Source organism: Arvicanthis niloticus, chromosome 15 (assembly GCF_011762505.2).
Source record: "Arvicanthis niloticus isolate mArvNil1 chromosome 15, mArvNil1.pat.X, whole genome shotgun sequence".
NCBI classification, from domain to species: Eukaryota; Metazoa; Chordata; class Mammalia; order Rodentia; family Muridae; genus Arvicanthis; species Arvicanthis niloticus.
The window spans coordinates 48,906,924-48,932,372 of record NC_047672.1 but is presented as its reverse complement, the minus strand read 5'-3'; the positions used below and the strand labels follow the sequence as shown (position 1 = coordinate 48,932,372).

Below are 25,449 nucleotides of genomic sequence, written 5' to 3'. Positions count from 1 at the left end.
CCATCAACCACCATGATGCTGTTGTTCCATGGGTTTTCTGCCTAGCACAGGCCTTACGTCTTCTTCACTGTTACAAGTTGCTTATTAATGAGTATATAAGGTGACATCATAATGTAAGTCATTTGATCAAGTATACATGTTGTTATGGTTAAGTGTAGAACTGTAACGCCTTCAGTATGAACTCTTCATGCTTAGAAAGTTCTGTGGGTTAGTGCTGCAAGCAGTCTTAATCTGGTTTCCCAGCTGACCAATCTGCTCACTATGATTTAGAGATCAAAGTGGTTTTCTTTTTTTTTCTTTTCTTTTCTTTCTTTTCTTTCTTTCTTTCTTTCTTTCTTTCTTTCTTTCTTTCTTTCTTTCTTTTTTCTTTTCTTCTTTCTTTCTTTTTCTTTTTTTTTTCAATTGGGTAGATGTCAGAAAAGATGCCACAAAACTCTCAGGACACAGCATGCATTCCACTGCATCTCTTAGAATTCTCAGGGCTGACTACATGTCAGTGGTACTGTCTTGAATATTCCCAGAGGGAGTAGGGTTTTCTCTTTTTTCTTAATGATGGTGTTCATAGCAGTTAAAGTTAATTATAACTCACACATTTGAATACTGCCACTCTGGCCTCTGGATGTCGACTATAAAGGGAAGAGGCCAAGTCTGGTTGTGTCCAGGGGTGTTACATATCAGCATCTCCATCATATGCTAAGGTTAAAGGTTTGAGGCGGTTGTTCTGCCGTCTTTGGGGTTTCTTTGGCTTTTTGCTGTAGAAAATTCAGGAAAATTTAAAAAAAAGTCAGACTTTCATTTAAAATGCTATTCTTTTGAACAAAAGAGCAAAGCAAAACAAAACGGTAGATCTAAATTGCCCACCTACTTTCCCCAGTGTCTTTTAGAATATGACCTCTTGATCTCTTTGAGCTTTCTAGTTCCAAGAAGATGTCTTAAGGTATTTAACTGTTTTGTAAACAGCCAAATTATCCAATTTTTTAGTTGATACAATAGAAGTGATGTTATAGTATATTTTGTGTTTGTCTCAGAACTTTAAATAAGATTAAGAATTATCATAACATTTCCCCTACAAAAAGTATATATATATATGTGTGTGTGTGTATATATATATATATATATATATATATATATATATATATATATATGCCATTAATGAAAGCAACATTCTATGGCATTTTTTTCATGAGGAAAATCTTAAAAAAATGACCCAGAACTGTGGACTTATTTCCACAATCTGAATAACTTAGATACATTAGATTTTAGGCTTGCTAATATTAAAGTTTATTTTTTAATTTTAGAACTTTATGTGAAGATGGAGTGTAGCACACACATTTCACACACTCGTCTTTCCCTGTGTTATTGGCAACAGAAAGAATTTTATTTGAAATAACTGTCTTACATCTCCCTTTAGAGTCTGAAATATTTAAACACTCACCACGCTAGGTAAATCATGGAGACAATGAAGACTAACAGCACAAATGCCCCGGCTGCGACACCATAAACCCAAGTCTTTAGTCTCCCATCTAAGAAGAAAAAATATGAGTTATTAGTTTATATTAGCCTGGAAAATATTTGACCAGTTTGAACCTTGACTCATGATAAGTCATTTATGATCAGGTCTCTTCAAGATTCAAACTCATTCTTTCCTAGTACAGTTAGCACTGTAGGAGTTAGGAAATGCTATGTTCAAGGGGAATTAGCAATGGAAAGAGTTGAACAGCAACAAACTGTGTTTGTATTCAGATACTGAGTTCCTCTCTGAATAATTTATATGAAATCTTACTTCCAATTCAGTATGTGTATTGTTCTATGCCCATATGCTTTAAGTTTTCCATCTACTTAAGGAATGACCTACAGTATATTTTAGAAAGATGAAAAACAATGCAGCTTTTGAGAAATTCATAAAACTAGGATGCAATGCAGATAGGTATTTGACCATTCACGTTTATTTTAACAGTTTTGTAACATACTAACTTTTCTGTTTGGCAATTACAATCTTTTATCTAGTCTATTCTAAGAGTGTGCTTTGACAATAAGAGAATTTGCAGAGGTAATCACATACAATAACATAGCAAAGGACTTTGGAATGTCTCTTTTCTAATGTTCTTGGGATGCTATCACTGTGACAGGCACTATCCTAGTTCAGTTTTGTGGCTACTTTGTCTTTGAAGTATTATGCTCTAAGTAAACTTCAAATGGGTTGTTCAGGATGATGTCGCCTACTTACTTTGATGCTAACATTAGCAAACATTGTCTGTGGCCAACATGGAAGTAAGCAGGTAATATGTAAGTATCAAATGTAATTAGTACTAGATATTTCATTAATTAGAGGTTCATTTGCTGGAAATAAGTTCAGCTAATATTCTAAATATCACTTTGTTTTATGCCCAGAAATTTAACTTCTCTCCTCTCCTCTCCTCTCCTCCCCTTCCCTCCCATCCTCTCCTCTTGTCTCCTCTTTCTCTTGTCTTCTCTTTCTCTTCTCTTTTCTTTTTTGAATTGAGTTCAGAAGCAAAAGAGCTATTCTACTACTGGTATCTTTTCTGTGAAAATGATTTAACAAATATTCAATATGTTTGGGAAAATTATTAAACAAAGTGGAGAGAATTATTTAACTTGAGAAAAGATGTTCTTGTTTGTGGAGATCTGGTTGGATTTTTAGATAAGGTCCAAGTTTGTAATGGTAATTTGATCTCCTAACTTGGCGAGGAGAATTTCTTACATTTTTACAGACAAATCAGGTTTTCAAACTCAATTGTATTGTCAGCTAAGAATTTAACAAAAGGAGTGATTATGAATAATGGTAATCACCCAGATATTTAGAACACCTTAAAAATTCAATTTTGTTTTTCTTATAAGGAAAATGTTTTTACTTAATGGCCATAAATTGAGTTATGTTAGCTATGCAATTTTCTGTCTTCATTTCTAGTGTTTCTGGTGCAATTATAAAGTTGGTGATATCTGGATTCATATGGAATTCCTCCATGGTGAGAGGGAATAAGGCTTGTGAAGCACAAGTAGGATATTTTCTGAGCTTGGAGACGGCATGTCCTATCCTAGTTAGGAAGAGAAAGTTTCAAAGTTCTTCAAGCTTGCAAGTTTATTCTTTCATTGAGTTCAGGTTCAATTCTGGATATACTAAGAGTATCTGTTGTAATAGGACAATGGCCTGGCCAGCCTCTAAGTTAGGGTCATTCCATCAATAGTATAGTGGGCCCTAGTATAGATACTGAGGGAACTGGAAACATCAACTTTGAGGATGCTATTTATTGCGTTAGCACCAAAGTGCTCCTGGCATGGGTCTGCATTGCTCATGCTCTTTATGAAAGTTCATACCACCCATTCTGTATAATTATACTGAAAACTTCAAATGCCTTTATACTCTTATTTATCTCTGTTGTAAGTAACAACATATTTTTCTAATTATTTTCATTATGACATTACTTTATTCAATGCCTATTTATTATACTTACAACTTTAGGACTGGGTTTGAGATAAGTAATACCATTTTTTTTTTTTTTTTTGAAGAAGGTAGTTTCATTTCTATGAATTTTGGTATGAGTGCTTGCATTCACAATGAAAAAATAAAAAGACAATAAGATAGCTGCAATGTTAAAAATGAGTCCATGGATTAAGAAATAATCATTTATTTGACAAATTCTTGGTTATTTAAAAATAAATAAAAAAAAATACTGTGATCCTGGTGGAATGTCTAAGTAAAGAATTTGGAGTTCAGTGTCTGGTTTGCTTCACCTGGCCCAAAAGGCTGTAGAAACCACGTCCTGCCCCGTCCTGCTGGGTTACTGGAGGGTTGAGTTGGGTGAACAGCCCGACTGGTTTTTACATCTCCTCTTTTATCCTCCACAGTGGGAATCACCACCACAGGGATAAGTGTGCATTGCTCAAGGGTGCTGTTGGAGGACATGACTTCAGTATACCCTTCTTCACAGCGGCATGCCTTCATCTGCAGGAGAACAGGGAGGTTTAAACTACACATGAATGGTAATAACTAAGCTTGCTCAGAGAAAAGAGCAGGAGGAAGCATTTTTAAGAGAATTTACAGCATGCAATTTCTGCCTAGCTACATTAACTGCCGATGCTAAGTCTTTCTAAAGGTAAATAAGCCAAGTGCATAGAAAACTGTTCAATTAAGACAAAAAGTGATGCTTTGAAGTCTATGGTTTCTGCCTCCAGTCATGGCTTTCTGGGGACCAAGGGTTGGGGGGGGGGGAAGAGACTGTATCAAAGACAGTGGGATGACTGGAGTGGCTTGTTCATTCTAATGGATGTGTACATACCTCACTACAGTATGAGTGGGGTTGACTACAGGGTGGGTTACAAGACCTGTCAGCATCAGGCTGGATCACCACCAAGCAGCCCCCTGCAGAACAGAAAATCATATTTTAACAAATGACTTCTCTTGCTGTGAGAAAAATACACACTCATCTTTGAAGTTCGAATTCCTTTGGAAGTTCCAGGAAGTACTGCATTTGTGAAATGGCTGGCTAACAATTTCATTAGGAGTTTTGGGCTTTTGTACCCAGATCACAGCACTGTGGTTTGTACTTCCTAAGTGTCCAAGACACAAGGCCAAGTGGCTGATTTTGTAGCTGCTGTATTTGAAACACTAATTTCACGTAACCTATTTCTGATAGTAGTTGGAAAAAAAAAATGGGTCATTTAACCTATTTCCTTAAGCCAAGCCCAGCAAAGTAAGTCTTCAATTTGACCATTATACAAATGGGTTTATTATAGTGCTTCTTGATTTTTGAGAAAAATCACTACTCTCGTTACTTCCAGATATTTTGTGGATGCTGGGAAAAAGGTCAAAATAACCACCAAGTCTTTTGCTTGCACTATTTTCCAATTTGCCATTGAAATTAATCCCTCCAGTTTACTTCTCACATGCAATACAAACTGTAAATTCACTGCTATCACGTTTTTAAAGACGGAGACAGTTACCCCAAAGAAACAATATTGGTGACATATTGGGACTCTTATTTTCAAACTACATTTACTCAAAGCAACACACCTTTAGTTAAAAACAACTTGTCTTTATTCATTGAGTTCATAGTCTTTTGGACTCAATCAAAGGTTCCCAGAATCTGTCATTTTTTTAATCTTATAAATAGTTTTTATGGTTTTCATTCATTTATTCATTTATTTTTAAAAAATGCAACAAAGATAAAACAAAATGATAAGATAAAACAAAAATGATCACATCACAAAAACAGCCATTGTGAAGCAAATGCAGTTTAGTGACCATGCTAACTACCACTAAATACATGAAAAGAAAGTTGTCACATGGCTTCCTTATAATGACAATTTATAAATTATATCAATTGATTCACATAGGAAATGGACTTTAAATTTGCTCTCCTAGAGGAACTCATCTGATTGGTGAAGGAAGAATACATTTAGGGTTTGTCATAGGTCATTTGTACACTTGTTTCCTGGTAACAGAGAAAAAAAATAATCCTATACAAACGTCATTGTATTAAAAAGAAATTTAAAATGTGATAAATGTGATTAATTCAGTTAGTCTTTAAGTTTTGGTATAATTCTGCATTGGGTGAGTTGTCTCATTTGCAGTAAGAAAATAATAGTGTTACAAGAAAACAGTAGACTCATTATTTGCTTCTGTTTTTGAAAAAAAAAAAACCCTCAGAATCGCTTAAAGACTGATATATATTCATTTCCAGGATCGGAGTTAAGGGAATGACATCCCCAACACCTGGTTTGTAATAGCTTCACTGCCTTGGCTCTGCTCTTTGCACCCACTCTGCCTAGAATGGAGTTCTGGCTGACTGTTTTCCTTCCCCAAAGAATACTGTTGAGACAGCAGAGAGTTTCCTGGTAGGTGTTTTTTTCTATTACACATTATATGTCCACTGGGAGATGCAATTATCAAAGGTTTCTTGGTATAGCTTTTAGTCACACACAAAAATCTCTTGTCTTCATAAGAATATAATTTGACGTTCTGTTCTGGTTTTCATAGAGAGGAAATAAGTAATTAGGTTTCAATAGACCTGGGTCAATTGAAATTCAATATAAAAGTTGATGTTTTCCAAGAAGTGTATTGATCCTGGCGGGTCCTATGATCTCATAATATACATCAAAGTAAATCACAAGTGGACTTTACTCAGAGGCACCCTGATGCACACAACTTTGTTTTTCTTGCAAAAGACTTGGAATGAGAGTCCCAAACCAGCAGGTGCCCTGAGTCAATACCCTTTTTGCCTCTGATGTGGAGATTCTGGACAACTGAATTATTTTAAAATGATAATTGGAGGAAACTGTTTTAAATTTGTGTTTATGTGTCCAAAGTGGAGTTGTGCTTCTGACTTTGACTGAGTTTCATGAAATTTTCAGGATACACAATATATATATATATATGTATATGTATATGTATATGTATATGTATATGTATATGTATATGTATATTCAGCTTGAAGTTTCTTTTCTTTTTATTAGATTTAGTGACAAATCTTCTTTATTAATCAATAAAATATCTTAGTAATAGATTTGCTAATTTCAGTAGATTATATTTATATATGCATATTCCAATTGCTCTGTATCTTTCTCAAAGCACAGGAGCAGAAGTTGTAAAGGGGATAATTATTGTTTTCTTTGCCTATACTAATTTGTTAATGTGTAAAATCCCTAGATGGGAAAATCAAGAAATCACTTATATTTATTTATTAGTGTTAAGTGGTATTTCAGTGAAATATATTCTAATGGTACCGTCCAAAAGGGATAATAAAGAGAGAACTTGAGGTATTTTAATATTTTAAAATAAAATAATTTATCACTGGTCACCACACACGTACACACCATACATTTCTTGATTCCAACAATGTTCCAACAACTGAGGGTCCTTCAGAATTCCACTGCATTATGTATTACAGGAATACATTCAGAGAAACCAAGGCATTGGTGTTTTACCTGTTACATTTACGCCATCTGACCTTTGACACCAGACGGTTCGAGAGGAGCCCTTCCAAGCACTTGCCATCCACTTGTATTCGTAGCACTGTCCATCTGTCGGCATAGAGCAAGTACTAATGTTATACTCCTCAGGACCACCATGAGAGTTACTCATGTCTGCATGAACAGCTTTAAGCTGATACAAAGTGATCCTTAGCGGTAGACTAAGGATCTTGATCACACCCATGTCTTTACTCATTGCAATGAGGGAGTTATTAATTTTAAGTAGTGATCATCAAAGTATACATCAGGAAGCAGGAGCTGTCTTAATGTTGCAGCAGAGTAAGTATGATGTTCCTTGTTCAAACACATATTTCACAGAAAGCCTGGGTTTGCTCTAAGATTCTCCGTCCTCACCTATTTGAGTGATTCTTTGTTATTGACAAGTCATTATGTCTAAATATCAGTGTAAGTAAGTCATAACAGCTGCATACATCTCCTGGCCTCACCTCATAATTTTTGTTTGCAAAAAAATGTCTTACCTCTGCTTGTCTCTTATACCTCCAAATTAATCTTAGGATCCATTCCTCAGATTGTCTTAATAACCTTTCCAAATCATATAGAATTTATAGATAAGTATAGGTACAAATCATATTATGGCATTGGCACTTCTTGTTCATGAACATGGTCTATTGTACCAACATTTGTCTGCTTTATGCATTTTAGTTAGAATTCATGGCTTTTCAATACATATATTACATTACTTTTATTATATTTAGGAATAGCTTAAGTACAGCTTTTTTTTCTAGTTAAATTTTTTTATTGAATTCTGCTGGTAAGTAAAGACTAATTGTTTCATATATGAGTTTAAAAGTCATGTTTCTAAGCTTCTTACCTCCAGCTATTAATGTGAACATTTCCATCCCAAGTTTTGTTTATAGATTTTTATTTTTGTACACGTACACATTCATATTTTATACTGTATTCCATGTGACTATGAAATTGATACATTGGAACTACCAGTAGTTATAGAATTCATGTCATAGCTTTTCTGTTACTGTTGTTACATTATAACATTTTAAACATCTTCATTTGCATTTTTATGTTTACTAGTAAGAATTCTTTGTAGATTTATATTTTCAAAATCATTTTCTATTTGTAGCAATGCACCATTTGCTCTCCCTTTCCTTGACCAATTTGCTGCGAACTGCTCATTTCGTTACTTTATGATATAAACACACTGTTATTTCTGTTGCGTGTCTACTTCCGCTACCTCATGAAGTTTGTTCCTATCTATACAGGCTGTGTATTACTGCCTTTTTCTGACTTTTAAATTTAATCAGCATATAATTATATCATTTTGTTTGTATTCTTCTCTCATCTTCCTTTTCTCTCACTTCTTTTTTCTTTAATTATTATTCTTATATATCTATTTCCTATTAAAAAACAAATAGATGGTTAACCATCTCTATGTTTTCCAGGTTTTACTTGTGTGTGTACGAGAGGGTTTCTTCTCCAGTTGTGCTACTGATTTCTAAGTTTACTTCTCTGTCATTTTGTATTAACATTCTTTTCCCTGCCCAGGGACTTATTTAATTAATTGTAAATTTCCAGCTTCTGTACTTCTAGGTCTACACTGTCCCAGGAATAGGGAATATTTTTTATGTGGTTGGTAAATTTAGGAAGATTATATTGACAGGGTTGGAAATTTCACCCAATTCTTAGGTTAAATCATCTAGTTCATTAGTTTTTGTTCTATATTTTCTTAGCATCCTAGGTTTCCTCTTCCAGTTTTCAATGTAAGGAGATTATTTTCTGTACTACTTACTATATGTTATATGTCACATTTCTTAACTAAAACGGAACAAGGCTAAGAGCCTTACATTCACCACTAGATACCAAGACTTTTACTGTTATCAAGGTACCACCATGCTCTAAGCTGTGACATTGTAACGCCCTGAAGTTTTAGATATGAAATTTGCTGCAAATATTAAAGGAATAGTTCTGTATATATCTATGTATATATAGACACATGAACATGTATGCCCATGATATTCTATGTCCAATTATGGTAATATTAAAATTGCTAATTCTCACTAATGCATTAATTTATCAGTTTCTAAGACCATGTTAAAGAGTCTAATTTTCTTTAATTTTATTATTTGATTTAAACAAATGGAAAATATTAGATTTATGTTTAGTTATTGTTAGTATAAATATACAATTAATGCTATGATTTATCTTAGGCCTCTGGAAATTTTAAAGCTAGGATATATATATATATATCCTATATATATTCCTATATATATCCTATATATATATATATTCCACATCTCAAATCCAGAATCTTGTCCTCTCCCCTCTCCCACATCGTGTGTGTGTGTGTGTGTGTATGCATGCAAACATATAGATTCTAGAGGCACATGTATGAAAGTTGTAGCACAACCTTGATTATTAGTTATGACCTTCCACATTGTTTGGGACAAAGTCTGTATTTTGTTTGCTGCTGAATACAGCAGACTAGCTGGCCCTCAAGCATCTGGAAACTCTTGATTTTGCCTGCAATCTTTGAGATTCAAATTCATGTCTCCATATTGGTATTTTACTCATGAATCATATTCTTAGGCCCTCAGAATTTATTTTTAATTTAATTTTCAACTATAAGTAGAAATCTAACAATTTCAGTCACTCAACAGAAATTCAACAGAACCAAATGAATAGATTTCAAATTGCAAACTGGTACAACCACTTTTGACATCAATCTGGCACTTCTTCAGAAAATTGGAAATAGTTCTACCTGGAGACTCAGCCATGCGACTCCTGGGCATATGCCCAAAAGATGCCCCACCATACCCCAAGGACACATGTTCCACTATGTTTATAGCAGCCCTATTTGTGATAGCCAGAAGCTGGAAGTAACCCAGATATCTCCAAAGAATAGATACAGAAAACATGGTTCATTTATACAATGAAATACTATTTAGCTATTAAAAAACAAGGACATCATATATTTTGCAGGCAAGTGGATGGAACTACAAAATATCATTTTGCAAGCCAGGTAACCTAGTCCCAAAAGGATATGCATTTTATATACCACTGGTAAGTGAATATTAGCCAAAATGTTCAGAATGCCTATGACACAACTCATGAATTATATTAAGCTTAACATGAAGGGAGGCCCAAGTGAAGATGCTTGAGTCCCACTTAGAAGGGGGGACAAAATAATAACAGGAGGCAAAAGGACAGAGAGACCTGGGTGGAAGAGGGTTGGGAGAAAAAAGTGTGGGGGTGGCAGGATCAGGTATTGGGAGAGACAGGAGAGAATCCCAGAGAGCCAGGAGAATAAATAGACACATGCAGCAGTGTGGGGCGGGGGATGAGGGATCCTCTAAAAAGTCCTAGACACCAGAGACATGGGAGGTTCCCAGGATCCAGTGGAAATGACATTAGTGAAATGCCCAACAGCAGGGAGATAGAACCTGAAGAGACCACCTTCAGTAGATAGACCTGGCCCCCAGTTGAGTGATGGAGCCATTCACCCATCTCAAAATTTTAGCCCAGAATTGTTCCTGTCTAAAGGAAACACAAGGACAAAAAAATGGGGCAGAGAATGAAGGAAAGACTATCCAGAGACTGCCTTACCTTGAGATCCATCCCATCTGCAGATACTAACCCCCTACACTATTGTTGATGGCAAGATGTGTTTGCAGACAGGAGCCTGGCACAGCTGTCCTATGAGGTTCTACCAGCACCTGACTGAAACAGATGCAGATACTTTCAGCCAACCATTGGACTCAGCCTGCAGACCCCAGTGGAAGAGTTAGGGGAAAGACTGAAGGAGTTGAAGGGGATTTCAACCCCATATGAAGAATAACAGAACAGTATCAACTAACCAGACCCCTCAGAGCTCACAGGGACTAAGCAACCAACCAAAGACCATACGTGGGCTGGTTGGTGGCCCCTGCTACATATATAACAGAGGACTACCTTGCCTGGCCTCAGTGGGAGAGGATGTGTTTGGTTCTGTGTAGGCTTGATGCCCCAGAGGAGGGGCATGCTAGAGGGATAAGGTGAGAGTGGGTGGGTAAACACCCTCTTAAAGGTGAAGGGGAGAGGGATGGTAAGGGGGACAACATTTGAAATGTAAATAAAATAATAATAATAATAATAATAATAATAATAATAATAGTAATAATAATAATAAAGAATTGAAGCACTCACCATCACATGATTTTGTTTCTAACATCTGTTCTGGGCACAGATGTTGATTCTCTAGTTCTTGTATAATCACTGCTCTGGACCGGACCTGTATTCCACCAAAGCCAAGATCCTCACCATTCACACATGTCAGCTGACACAGACTCCATGAAGACCAGTCATTCAAATAACAGTCACCTGTATAAAAAAAGTTTTGTAATTTATACCCATGAGGAACAGTGATGCAAATGCTCATTTTGATTCTAACATACCAGGCCATGTTTGGAAGTATGCTAGTTATGTATGATATTTATGAGCTTTCAATAAACACATAATAATTATCAGTTTATGTGTAGTAAATATGTTATTTGGAGTGGTTGGTGTCTGGGTGGCTTAATGTTATAAAATATAAGCTGTGATCTGGTTTGCCCATCATGATTATTTTCTAAGAGATAAATAGTATTTGGTCCAAAGCTAACATATTTGTAATTATTGTACAGGGGCTAGTAAAACCTAAGAATACATAGAGCTTGCCTCCAAATATTCATAAAGTTAAATTGGCTTGAAGTTAAAGGTGAGAGAACCAGTGCTTCTATGTCATGCTGTTTCTTCCCAGAGGAGTGCAGCTGAGGCAGGCTAGGGAGAAGTTGACATTAAAACAGCAACTGGATATTTCTTCTAATCTACATCTCTAATCAACCACCCCATTTGAGAAAAGTATATACTACATACAAAATGTCAAATACCATAAATTCATGGCAAATTCCCACAGTCTGATTATATATCTGTGCAATCAACATTTAATCAAGAACAGACTGGTCCCAGAATCTCAAAACTCTCATGGAATCATAGCGTAGATACCTTTTTACATTTGTCAACTTTTAATCACTCATATTTGTTAAGATCTGTTGTATGTTTTGAAAGTTCTAATTATGAAGCTCTTGTCAGTACTGAACTACAAGCTTGTGTTGAGCATATATTTTACATGTGTGAGTTTGTTGAGAATATGCATAGTAACAGAATTACATGATGGACCCATGTATTCAACATCTTTTTATCATTTTGAAAACAGGGAAGGTTTAGTGAAACATATCAGTCACAAACCCCCTTTCATTCAACTAACTACCAACTAATTGCTTGGTGACAGAGTTAATTTTGGTAGGGATGAATCCATACAATGTTCTTATCACTTCAAGTATTTCATCCATCACCCAAATAATTAGAGACTCATATTATTCTGGGCATGACTAAATTACACAGAGTTGCAAGGAGGTGTGATTAATAAAAAATAGTTCTGGTGTCATGGGTTAGAAATCCTGGTAATCCGAAAGTTATTTATAGGTATGTACAGTACAGCATTATATTGGACACTATTACTATTGCCCACGAGAACTGGACCTATACTATTATTCTGTTAAGTAGACATAGTGTTAAAATGACTCCTAATTAATGAATGATCTCCCCGTAGAGCCCATAGAGCAGTACATCTCTCAACAGAGATGTGTCTTCTTGAAGTAAATATTTATTAATGAAGACCCACAACTAGTAAAAGCACAAAGAATAAGAGACTTTTGAGTCCCGAGCCTTGAATAGGATGTATATGTTACATCTTTCCTCTCGAGACTCAGGTATTGTCATGAAAAAGGGAATGGAAAGATCTAAAGTTTCACATTTGGTGGACAACATCAAGGAATCAGGGCAGATGCACATGTAAACCCACAGTGATTGTAACTGTACACACAAGACATAACCAAAGTCAAGCCAAACAAAATCCTAACATGGAGGGATGGGGAAGTGGGGATTTAGTCTTACCCTTACCACAGGAATCATTGGCATTTGATAAATGCTGGGGAAGGCAGAGTTACTTTTTGTTAATGGTGTGACCTCTAGTGTATGGAGCACACTCTAGGGCAGACCTCATACTCAACAGTAGTTGTCCAGTACAAAGAGTTAGAGATAGAAACAAAACAGGGATGGAAGGGAGAAAAGAGAACAAAGGAGAGAGAGAGAGAGAGAGAGAGAGAGAGAGAGAGAGAGAGAGAGAGAGAGAGAGAGAGAGAGAGGAGAATGAATAAAAGTAGAAGTTGGCCCAGAGGTGGTGGTCATAGATCTGGTAGTAGCTCACGGAGGAGAGGGGTAAATATGATTAAAATATTAAAATATATTGTATGAAATTCTCAAGGAATCAATAAAATGTGATTTAAAAAATCTAGTACAGTTTGAGAATGACAGGCGTGGGAGTGGGGAACAACTAGGAAAAGTATAGGAATGGTTATATCTCAGAGGTGTCACATTTTGGTTTTCCTGGTGTTTACCAGGAAAACCTGGTATGGGTGAAAATTTAAATACTCATGGCACGGTATATAACTTTACCTAAGTGACTACAAACTGGATGAAATTTAGACCTCCCTCTTTTGTGTAAGTAGGCTTAATCTCTATATGTTTCTTTATTTGATATCATCAAGCATTTTGCAGAGAAATCCAACAATTATATTTTTCTGCAGTCTGTGCATTACATGATCATCATCTTGAAATATCCATGTCTAGCTTTTAAAATTTAATAACAAAATGAAAGTGAAGCTCTCTGTACTAAATACACTTTTATATTTGAACAAATCCATCAGAATAATAAATTTACAGCATCCCCACCAAAGATAAAAAAAAAATGTATTCCCTAATTCATAGTCTACTCTTTAAAGCTTACTCTGTCAAATTTGTCTAGCTTTCAAGACACATTGTAGACGACTGAATATGTAGCTCAAGGATAACAGAGACCTTATTATATACAGTAATAAAGTGCTCCTCTGACCCACAGGTATTGCAGTGAGTTGTCAGTAGAGATATCACTGAATGGGATAGTTGACACCCTTCACATGGACTACATGCATAACCTCTTCTTGACCCTGGTGTTGCAGAATATTTGATCATATTGTAAACTCTGAGACTGTGAACTGTCTATTTGTGGTATGGCTCAGCCATTGATCCTAGAGCTTTCTATTTACTGTAAATAGTAGTTGTGGTGTGGCCCAGCCCTAGTGTAGCCCTTTAATCCAAGAGTTAAATAAAGTCAATGCTAGGTCAAGGGGTAGAACAATTAATCAGTCTACAGGGAGTTAAATAAGCTCTTAGGAAGATTTTTTTTTTTAAGTTGAAAGGTATTTGAGGTAGAATGGAGAAGGAGAAAGGGGATATTCCTTCTGGGACACTGGTAGAGTAGGAAGGTCAGCTGAGTGCTTTATCAAAGAAATTTTTGGAGGTAGCTGGTTTTCATTCTAGTATCTGGTTCCTGAGTCTTCATTGGTAAAATTAAATGGCTGGGATTAGTGTTTTTAAACCAACACTCTGGTCCTAGGAAGATATCTCTCACATACAAATTCTATTCACTGTTACCTGGGCAGGGCTGGGTGCAGGCTTCCTCCAGAACTATTTGTTTATTACCATCTATGATGAGCTCAACGTCAGCACAGAACTCTTCATCCACCGCTTTGCTGAAGTCATCAGCTGAGCCATCACTCACGACACAAGAAATATTCCGTGTCCTGGTTCCATCTCCACACTGGGCCTCCTGGAATGGAGGGAGAAACAGCTAATTAGGAAAAGAAAAATAACGCATTAGAGAGCTCATGGTTTGCAGTCATCTCTGCATCACTGGTTTTGATTTATGAGTAGATAGAGAAGCATTAGAAACCCCAGGGAAGACGCCTTTTAGGGCACAAACTATAAAGCATACACTGAACAATTTATTTGCTTCCTAGACAAAGACAGGCAAATAAATTTTCATTAAAATGGAGCCGTCTCCAAATGGTTTAAAAAGTATAGGACAGGGGGTGCTTGCTATCAAAACTCATTAAAGGACTGGGAAATGGGAAAGTCACTGAAATGTTTATGAGGAAATCAACCATCTCTAACTTGAAAATACTTCTAGAATCAAGTCCCTGAAGATGAAGAATGCATGCATCGACACAGCTTCCTGAAATATGATACCTGAACTTGGCATGGAGACCACTGGCCATATTGCCACCGATAGCATGGCTTCACCGGGCAAGGCTTGGACTGTTCCATCAGAGAAGGGCAGGGCCTCCCATCACCTTGAAAGGGCTGGGTTACTGTTCGTCTTCGTATCATTTTTCCTTTAAAGAAATAAAATGATGCAACTTCAGCATGATGCCACAATTGCACAGATAGATTTACACGGGAAAGGGTATCACAGGTCTCTCTTTTGAAGAGATACTGGTGTAGGAGAGACTCATATCCTTTAGGAAAGAAGTTATCTTTCTGTGGTCTACCTAATATATTTTATAGCAAGATAGATGGTTTATTTTATGTGGCTTTACTAGTAGTCTAATGCTAGTTGCAATCCAAACCAACCTGTGAGTCCACATGTTTGAGAACATTCTGACCAAGAAGACCAGTCAGAAAGCTGACAGTTCAAAGGGCATTCTACCGTGCAGGATGTGTTCATCTGCCAGTTCTTCTCCAGCCCGAGCTGAAAGAGGAGAAATAGATATATTTGTATGGGCAGGGAGACAATGCCATTAGTACTGTCAATGGGAAAAGGAACGACAGCGGAGGAGGGAGGAAGAAAGGATAGAAATGCAGAGAGCAGTGGAAATGTGGTAACTATAGAGAAGAGGAGGCAGATGGGGTGAGAGGAAAAGATAGTAGGAAAGGTGCATGGTATAGCAAAACTATTAGAAACAGAACAATTGTTACAAATGTTAAGAATATAAAATGGTTCAATTCATCACAGTAGGAGCCAAAGGGCAGAAGGTGAATTCAGGAGCATACGGACTCTATACAGTTATGCATTGTGTTAACACTTTGCTTAAATAGTAAAATAATTAATCTACAAATGAGTGGAATTTCCCTAAGTGAAGAATAAAAACGTATAGCTGAGACTGCTTTGTAATGTTTTAAAAATAAAAATATTATCAATATATAGATCTATAATTTTATCTTCCAGATATTATTTATTTTTGATATTATTTATTTTTATATAGACATGTTGCACTGAATAGCAAGTGTCTTTAAAGACAGAGTACCATTTCAAACTAATGATAGAATGTACTAAAAAAAAATATATAAAAGAACAATTTGCGAGCTTGGGTGTAATACAGGACATGATTAATATCCAGAAGGCTCTAAATTTAGACTCTATCACCAAAAATGAATGCATTAATGAATGAATGAATTGATTCTTTTGTATGTTGTGATGGAGTTTTTTTTTTTTTTTTTTTTTTTTTTTATTTTTATTTTTTTTTATGTAGACCAGAGTGTCCTGAAACACATTTTGTAGCTAGTGCTGAACTTGTGATCTTCCTGTCTCAGCTTAAATGACAGTGGTTGTGCCACCCATACATGGACAAAAATGTCAGTGACTTAAAGTTCTTGTCATACAGGTCTTTCCCCTGCTTGGTTAGAGTTACACCAAGATAATTTATATAATTTGTGGCTATTTTGAAGTGTTTTCATCTTAACTTCTTTCTCAGCCTGTTTATCATTTATATAAAGGAGGACTACTGATTTCTTTGATTTAGTTTTGTATCCAGCCACTTTGCTGAAGTGTTTCTCAGCTCTAGGAGTTTTCTGGTAGAATCTTTGCTGTCAATTATATGTACTATTATATCACCTGTGAATGGCAATACTTAGACTTCTTCCATCCCCTTGATGTCCTTTAGTTATCTTATTGCTCTGGCTAGAACTTCAAGTACTATATTGAAGAGATAGGACCAAGTATCTCCTCTCTCACCTATGCCCGACACGGCCATTCTTTCCTACATTATAGAGCTGAAGCCATGGGTCCTTCCCTATGTGCTCCCAGGCTGGTGGTTTAGACCATGGGAGCTCTGGTTGGTTGGTATTGTTGCTCTCCTCATGGGGCCACAAACCCTTTCAGTTCCTTCAGCTCCTTCTCTCTAACTCCTCAATTGGGAACCCCTTGATCAGTTCAATTGTTAGCTGTAAGCATCTGGCTCTGAATATGTCAGGCTCTAAAGAAACAGCTATATCAGGCTCCTATCAGCATGCTCTTCCTGACATCCACATCAGCGTCTACCTTTGGTGACTGCACATGGGATGAATACCCAGGTGGAATGGTCTCCAAATGGTTCCTCCTTCAGTTTCTCTCCCACACTTTATCTCCATTATTTGCTTCCTTGAGTATTTTGTTACTCCTTCTAAGAAGGACCAAAGCATCTACACTTGGTCTTCTTCATGAGCTTCATGTGGTCTGTGAGTCAAATCTTGGGTATTGCGAGATTCTGGGTTAATATCCACTTATTAGTGAATGAATACCATGTGTGTTCTTTTGTGATTGGGTTACCTCACTCAGGATGATATTTTCTAGTTCCGTCCATTTACCTAAGAATTTCTCAAATTAATTGTTTTTAATAGCTGAGTAATATTCTTTCAATTTAGTTATATGGTGGATTATATTGATGGATTTTCCTATATTAACCACTCCTGAATTCCTGAGATGAAGCCTACTTGATCATGGTGGAAATACTTTTGATTTGATCTTTGATCTTTTCTGCAAGTATTTTATTGAGTATTTTTATATTATAAGGGAAATTAGTCTAAATTCTCTTTCTTTGTGTGGTTTAGGTTTTAGCATGACTATGGCCTCAGAATGAGTTTGGCAGTGTTCCTTCTGTTACTATTTTGTGGAATGTTTGAAGAGTAGTGGAATGGTGTGGTATTAGCTCTTCTTTAAAAGTCTGGTAGTATTCTATGCTTAGACTGTCTGGGGCCTGGGTGTTTTTTTTCTTGTTTGTTTGTTTTTTGGTTGGGAGACTTATAATGATTATTATTTGTATTTCTTTAGGGCTTATAAGACTATTTAGGTAGTTTATTTAACTTTGGTAATTGATATCTGTCTAGAAAACCATCTATTTCATTTATATTTTCCAATTTTGTGTAGTATAGGCTTCCCATTGAAGATTTAATGGTTCCTTGAATTTCTTCAGTATCAGTTGTTATGACTCAATTTTCATTTCTGGTTTTGATAATTTGGGTATTGTCTGTCTATCTTTTAGCTTGTTTGGCTAAGGTTTTATTTATCTTCTTGACTTTTCTCAAAGAATCAGCTCTTTGTTTTGTTGATTCTTTGTATTGTTTTCTTTGTTTCTAATTGATTTATTTCAGCTGGGAGTTTGATTATTTCCTGACAACTACTCCTCTTGGGCATATCTGCTCAATGGCTCAGGCACTAAGATCAAGAACTAATAAAATTAATTATTTTTAATTGTATTAATGAACTGAAAATATTCTATAAGGCCATGAATAGGAGAAATAGGAGAAAATTTCTACAGATTAGAAAGAGATCTTCACCAACTCTACATCTGACAGAGAGCTAATATCCAAAATATATAATAAACTCAAGAAGGTGGACACCTACCACCAACTCTGAATAACCCAATTTAAAATGGGGTACAGAGCTAAACAGAGAATTCTCAACAGAGGAATCTGTAATGATTGAGAAACACTTAAAGAAATGTTCAATATCTTTAATTTGCATCTTTGATTTACAGGGAAATGCAAATCAAAAACATTCTGAGATTCCACCTGACATCCATCAGTATACCTAAGATAAAAAACTCAAGGGACAGCACATGCTGTCAAGAATGTGGAGCTAAGGGAACAGTTCTCCATTTCCGGTGGGAGTGCAAACTTGTACAACACTCTGGAAATCACTTTAGTGGTTTCTCAGAAACAGTTTTACCTCAAGACCCAGCTATACCACTCCTGTACATATACCCAAAAGATGCTCCATCATCCCAAAGGATACTTGCTCATCTATGTTAATAGCACCTTTACTCATAACAGATCGAAAATGGAAACAACCTAGATGTCTCTCAACTAAAGAATAAAGAAAATACCACTAATGTACACAATGCAACACTACTCAGCAATTAAAAATGAATACACCATGAGTTTTGCAAGAAAATGTATGGAACTAGAAAATAACAGGAGTGAGATAATCCAGACACAAAAGGACATGCATGGTATGTGATAACTTATAAGTGGACATTAGTCAGAAAGTACAAGATAACCATAACACCAATCCACAGACTCAAAGAAGCTAAATAAAAAGGATGGTCTACAGGAGGATGATTGAATTATCCTCAGAAGGGTAAATAAAATAGATATAGGAGGGGGATGGAGAAAAGGAACTTGAAGGGATAGGGGATAAAGTGGGAACAATGGGGATCAGGATAGGGTGAGCAGGAGAGAGAATGAAAATTGGCAATGGACAGGGCATCTCTAGGATGTGCCAGAGACCTGGAATGGGGGGAGGCCCCAGGATATCTATGGGGCTGACTCTAGCTGAAACTCCTAGAAGTGGGGGATATTGATCCTGGAGTGGCCACTTGCCGTAGCCAGGCAGGACTTCCAGTGGAGGGAATAGGACAGCAGCCTACCCACAAAACCTATCCAAAATCTGTCCTGTCTACAAGATGTGTGGGGACAAAGATAGAGCAGAGACAGAGAGAATGACCAACCAATGACGGGCCCAAATTTAGACCCATTCTATGGGTAAGAACCGATACTTGACACTATTAATGATACTCTATTATATGCTTCCAGACAGGAAGCCTGACATAACAGTCCTCTGAAGTAGTGGAGACTTAGTTATGTCATGTGATGTTTTTCTATAAACTATCTTATGAGGAGATATATCTGAGAGGATGTTTTGCTGAAGTAAACATGTGGGAGAATATTTTGCTGAGAACAGACACATGGTATTTTTCTGGAAGCAGCTTGGAATAAGGGCATGTTATGCTTTTTTGGAGATATATGATATTTGAAAAGAATATAAGTATAACCCAACAGTGGGATATGCTGTGGCATTGGTTCACCTTGCCTTCTTTGCTGATCATTGTTTATTGTGACTTTGTAGAGAGAAACACATCAAAAACATTCTTGTGATATTCCTGTGGCTTTAGGCCAATTGGCAGAGCCTCTGGGTTTCTTTTGGATCAAACTGCCATTGCTGATTTGTGAATGGTGCTTGTGAGTAGATTGAGCTATGGTGCTGATTCACATGAAGCAAACTTCTGATATTCTGACAACAAAGACTGGAATCACCCCTAAGAACTATTTCTAAAGTAGTCTACATCCCCTTTGCCCTGTATACCTTTCATTTCCACTACCACTAGTGGGTGGTGGGCTAGAAGGGAGGTTAAAGTATTTAAATTTCTTATTAAAGTAGGTTAAAAAATACTAAGCCAATAATCCTCTGAGAGGCTTCACCCAGCATCCAATGGAAACAGATGGTGCTCAGAGGGTCTTAAGGAAAAGTTGGAAGAAGGATTGAGGGACCCAAAGAGAATAGAGACTCCACAAGAAGACCAACTGAGTTGACTAGCCTGGATCCTTGGAGGCTCTCAGAGATTGAAACACCAACCAGAGTGAGCATGGGCTGACCCGAGCAAGGCCCCCTGCACTTATGTAGCAGATGTACAGCTTGGTCTTTATGCTGGTCTCCCAACAACTGAAGCGTAGCTGTCATTGAATTTCTTGCCTGTCTGTGGATCTGTTCCCCTAATAGGACCACTATATCTAGGTGTGGCTAGTCTTGTAGTGATTTGATGTGCCAATAGAGTGATGTGCCAATAGAGTTGGGAATGATGGAGTGTGTGTGTGTGTGTGTGTGTGTGTGTGAGAGAGAGAGAGAGAGAGAGAGAGAGAGAGAGAGAGAGAGAGAAAGAGTTACCCAGGGGATACCCTCATCTCCTTCTCTGAGGAGAAGGAAATGAGGTAATGGGGAGAGGATCTCTGTGAGGGGGTACTGGGAGGAATGGGGAGCTGATATGGAGATGTAAAGTGAATAAATAAATAAATAAATAAATGATAGAGAATTCATCTTTCTTAAAAGAAAATGTGGGTCCTCAGGAATATTTTAAATATAAATGTTTTATATAATTTGTTTCTGAAAATTTCTTTTTTTTTTTTTGGTTTTTCAAGACAGGGTTTCTCTGTGTAGGCGGGCTATCCTGGAACTCACTCTGTAGACCAGGTTGGCCTCGATCTCAGGAATCCTCCTGCCTCTGCCTCCCAAGTGCTGGAATTAAAGGCGTGCGCCACCATTGCTTGGCTCTGAAGAATTTCTATTCTCAGGTTTATCTCACCAACTCTGCTATAACTCATTTATTTATTTATTTATTTATTTATTTATTTATTTATTTACTTGTTATTTATGTGTATGGCCTCTCATAATATACATTTTATTTGCATTTTGATTCTGTCATTATGACTTACGTGTTATAGTTTCAAAGTATGAGAAAGTGTTTCAAGTTCACAGGTGATATATTGCATTCCAACATTTAAAGTAAAGTCAAAGGTATGAAGTAACATTAAAACAAAAAGTATTAATATTATAGCAGAGAATAACAATTTCTATTGGTAATTCTCAGAACTGCCAACCTTTTTTGCTTTATATGAAAGAGTAATTTAAATATTTAGCATCTGTACGATACGTAAATGTGCTGTTATGAGAATGGATATAGACTATAAAATTAGACAAGAGACCATGGGGAGGTTCGGAACAAGGTATATTGAGGAAGGGGAGGGAAAGTGAAGGGACACATGTGACATAAAAGAGCAAAGAAAGCCACTATGGAAGCCAGAGTTCAGGAGGGAAGAAGAAGATCTCAGGAAGGACAAGAAGTGCCATAATGAAGCCTCGTGGTTTTTATGCTGATATGAATATAGGCCATGTCTTAGTAGCAAATGAGTAAAAAAGAAAAATCTAAAAAATACCAAAAAAAAAAAAAACCCACAGTACATAAATGTTAGTGAATTTAACCCTAATTTTCCTCTTTGTTGGGCACTAATGACACATTTCTTTGTGGCCATTAGAGAAACAGCAAGAGCTGCCTACTGCTGCTGAACTAAATGCAGGGTTTGCACAGGGGTTGGTAGGTAGGTGGTCCAAGCATTGTTTACAAAGACAGCACAGTTGTTCCTGAAACCAGCTGGACTCATAGAGATGTATAAAATGGTACGTGTGCTGTTTAATTCCCACAGAGAGCAGCTTAGTTCCCCTACCCCCGAAGGCAGTATCTGCTAGGGTGTTAGGATCTGAACCTGCAGTTGTCCCTGCAGAATTCACAGGATAAATGAAGCTGTTTAAAGAGTCTTGAATGTGTTGGGCTCTACTATTACAGAGTCTCATTTTATGTTCTTGTAAGGAGGAACTTTTCCTGGGTTTTTGCAAAAGAGACTACACAAATCAGCTTGAGCTGGATCAACTACCACTCTCTGGGAAGTTTGTGTTTGTTGTAATAATCTTCACGTACAAAAAATTATTTACTGTTGGTTATATTGTTTAATGGTATTATTTTAAAAACCTGAGTTTAACTTTCTTTAATCTAACATATAAATAGGTCAATTCGTGACACAAGATTTTAGAAGGAGGCATTTATTGACTAAACAAGGGGATGTTTTCCGAGCATCTGGAAGTCTATCCCTATAATCAGAGATGTGGGGAAGTTAAAGTCATATACACTTTGACAATGGCACTAAGTGGGTTCAAGGAGTTCTACTGGTGACTTTCCCTTGAGAGTTAAGACAGTTCTGTTTCTGATCTACTGAAGCTCTTGCTTATTTTGGTCTGAAAAATGACCCATGAATTATGGCATTACTTTTCTTCGACAATTAACTATAGACTACAATTTCTGAGCCTTAAAGATACTAGTGACAGACTTCATACTTTGCTGGAGCATTAAGCTCTCTTATCCAGACCTGGAGACCTAAGTACTTATATTCTCATAGCTGGGTATCAGATCTTCATATCAAAATCCATTAGGAAACTGCATGTGATCAATATTTAGTAACAGAAAGAATAAATGATGGATCTTGGCAGGTGTCCAAGCTCTGCACCCAATTCACATCAAATTACAAAAGATGATGAATGGTCTGATTAAGATTTATTGCTTTTATTCACCTTGATTGCTTATTGTTTCCTAAGCATTTCTTCCAGAATGGGCTAATTAGCATATCTCAGGGCTCCAAGCAGAACAAAATACAGGAAATTATCTGTGGAAATCAGTTGCGTGGATACTGTCTCTTTTCAAGAGGGCACTAGACAGCCTGTGAAAACAGCTGTTGCCCATGCATTGGGTGGAACGAACGTCACTTGGCTCCATGTGAATTTAAATTATTAGGGAAGAATTCCTTCAAAGATTTAACACAACACTCACCCACCTCTTCACAGTACTTTAGGTCAACGGACTTGCCATCACTTCGAACACAGTCCAACATCCTTGTTTTAATGCCATTCCCACAAACTGCCTTCTCACTCAGCTGACATGTACTCCAATCTGAACGAAAAGGACCCATCAGAACAGAAGGTGATTCACGTAACAGATTTCAGATGAAACTCTGATGACCTGAATCCCGTACCTAATTCACAACTGCTTCCTAAGCCCCTCAATCAATCATCCCACATGCAGAGCATATGGGCCTCAGATTTGAACATATTAGGAGTCAAATGGAATTGCTGCCGTTGCACATAGCTGTGGGGATTATTTTTTGGGGGCAGATGTCTACTTGACAGCTAGCTATTTAGTGATATTGTAAAAACGGCTTGACTGTACAGATCAATAACATTTCAGAACTATTTTCTTGAGAAGGATAGAAATAAAAATGTACTATTATGTGTCTTTTAGCAAAGTAAGCATAATTTTAATGGGTGGCACTCTGTGTAGTCATATTAACCCTCTGCACATCATCATTTGCATAAGTAAAATTCTTTAAAAATACAAACTCATTTATTTTGTAAATAACTTCAGCATATTTATCAAATTCCCATATTTTGTATCTTTTACAAAAACCATTCTTTCATCTTTCTCCAGGCAAGTACATACCCTAGAGACCTTTAACTTCCTTTGTGGCATCAAAGCAAACTGTAGAGAAAACTAAGAGACATAAGCCAGTGGGATTGCTATGTGTCTTTCTTCAATTTCTTGAGCTTGTTTCAACATAAAAATTACTAGGAAAAACTCCATGTTAGCTTCAATGTTGTATCAAATCATATGAACCAATAAAATATTTTTGATGTGTATGTTTTGATGATATTAAATGAAATTTAAGAAATAAGTGCAATATATCACAAGTCTTTTTTCTGATATTTATTTTTAAGATTACGAACATTTTACATCATGTTAATGTTGTTCACAAATGTTCCTGTGTCCCAAGAATTATTGATGTAGATGTAACAATCAAATATCTGATAAAAAATAAAATATTTCCATAATCCCAAAATAGGAAGAGGTTTTAAAAAAGGATTATTTGGAATATTTATCACATACTTCATTAATGTAGTCTTTGGAATACTTTTATTTTTAATATATGATGTTTTCTAAAAAAATAAAAAAGATGACTACTTCTGCCATGTGCTAATGATTATTTCTCAGAGTGTAAGTTGTGTTTCTAAATGGCATGCAGGTGGAGCTGCCCTAGGCTGTTCAAAATGTCTGGAGCTGATTCCCATGGGAAGAAGCCACAGAATCTATGAGGACATGATGAAGTGTTTTTACCTGTGACATTATAGTCATAGTGGTAGCAGTTTTTGTTCAGGTTACAGGGCTCTTTCTCCACAGCATCAGGGCAGGCTCTTCCATCATCAGCAGGCTGTCTGATGGGATCAGCTGACCTTTGTCTCAAACCACTTGGATTGCAAGGCTTATAAAGAACAATACCATTTTTTCAGAAAGGTAAATTCAGCCACACAACAGCTAGCATGCTTCTAGAGCTGATTTAGAGCACTTGATTCAATTAACTAACTTAAACAAGGAGTAAGTCTCATTATGATTCAGAGTTCAGAGTTCCCATATGTAAAATGTAGGCATTAAGAGAGACTGATGTCCCATTCTAGCTAGAAGATGTTTATGGCATTACCTTACACCTATAGAAACACACTCATATGGGCATTTTTCAGTAACACAGAATGCTAATTCCATATGCTGCAATGATTCATATATATATGTATATATATATGTATATATATGTATATATATACATATATATACACGTATATATATGTGTGTGTTTATGCATGCTTGTGTGTGAATATAAATTGACTTAAATCATTCAAATAAATATCAAAGTATCAGTGGCTTTCATGTTCCTAATGTATATATATCCTCATAGAAAAAATTGAGCATCTACACAGTGGCTATTATCTTATTGATGCATCTTATTGATGCATCTTTCTGAAAATATTTTGCTTCTAAAGATAGAAAGGAACAAAGAATTTTGGATTGCTTAGGCCTAAAATAGTTATTGCCTTGTCCTCCACTTTTGATGTATGCCGGTCACACC

At 36.4% G+C, this 25,449-nt stretch overlaps 1 protein-coding gene across 1 annotated transcript in view; it reads right to left on the bottom strand.

The window, feature by feature from the left end:
- Positions 1-399: 399 nt before the first annotated feature.
- Positions 400-25,449, bottom strand: part of Thsd7a (thrombospondin type 1 domain containing 7A) — a 385,076-nt gene continuing 360,026 nt past the window's right edge. The window contains exons 17-27 of the mRNA XM_076913691.1: positions 24,666-24,810; positions 23,332-23,447; positions 15,493-15,610; positions 15,109-15,254; positions 14,515-14,689; positions 11,149-11,322; positions 6,946-7,041; positions 4,299-4,381; positions 3,754-3,964; positions 1,436-1,523; positions 400-752 (exon numbers count right to left, since the gene is read on the bottom strand). Of these exons, the coding sequence (XP_076769806.1) occupies positions 668-752; positions 1,436-1,523; positions 3,754-3,964; positions 4,299-4,381; positions 6,946-7,041; positions 11,149-11,322; positions 14,515-14,689; positions 15,109-15,254; positions 15,493-15,610; positions 23,332-23,447; positions 24,666-24,810 (1,437 nt within the window). The 3' untranslated portion in view covers positions 400-667. The remainder of the gene's footprint in view (positions 753-1,435; positions 1,524-3,753; positions 3,965-4,298; positions 4,382-6,945; positions 7,042-11,148; positions 11,323-14,514; positions 14,690-15,108; positions 15,255-15,492; positions 15,611-23,331; positions 23,448-24,665; positions 24,811-25,449) is intronic.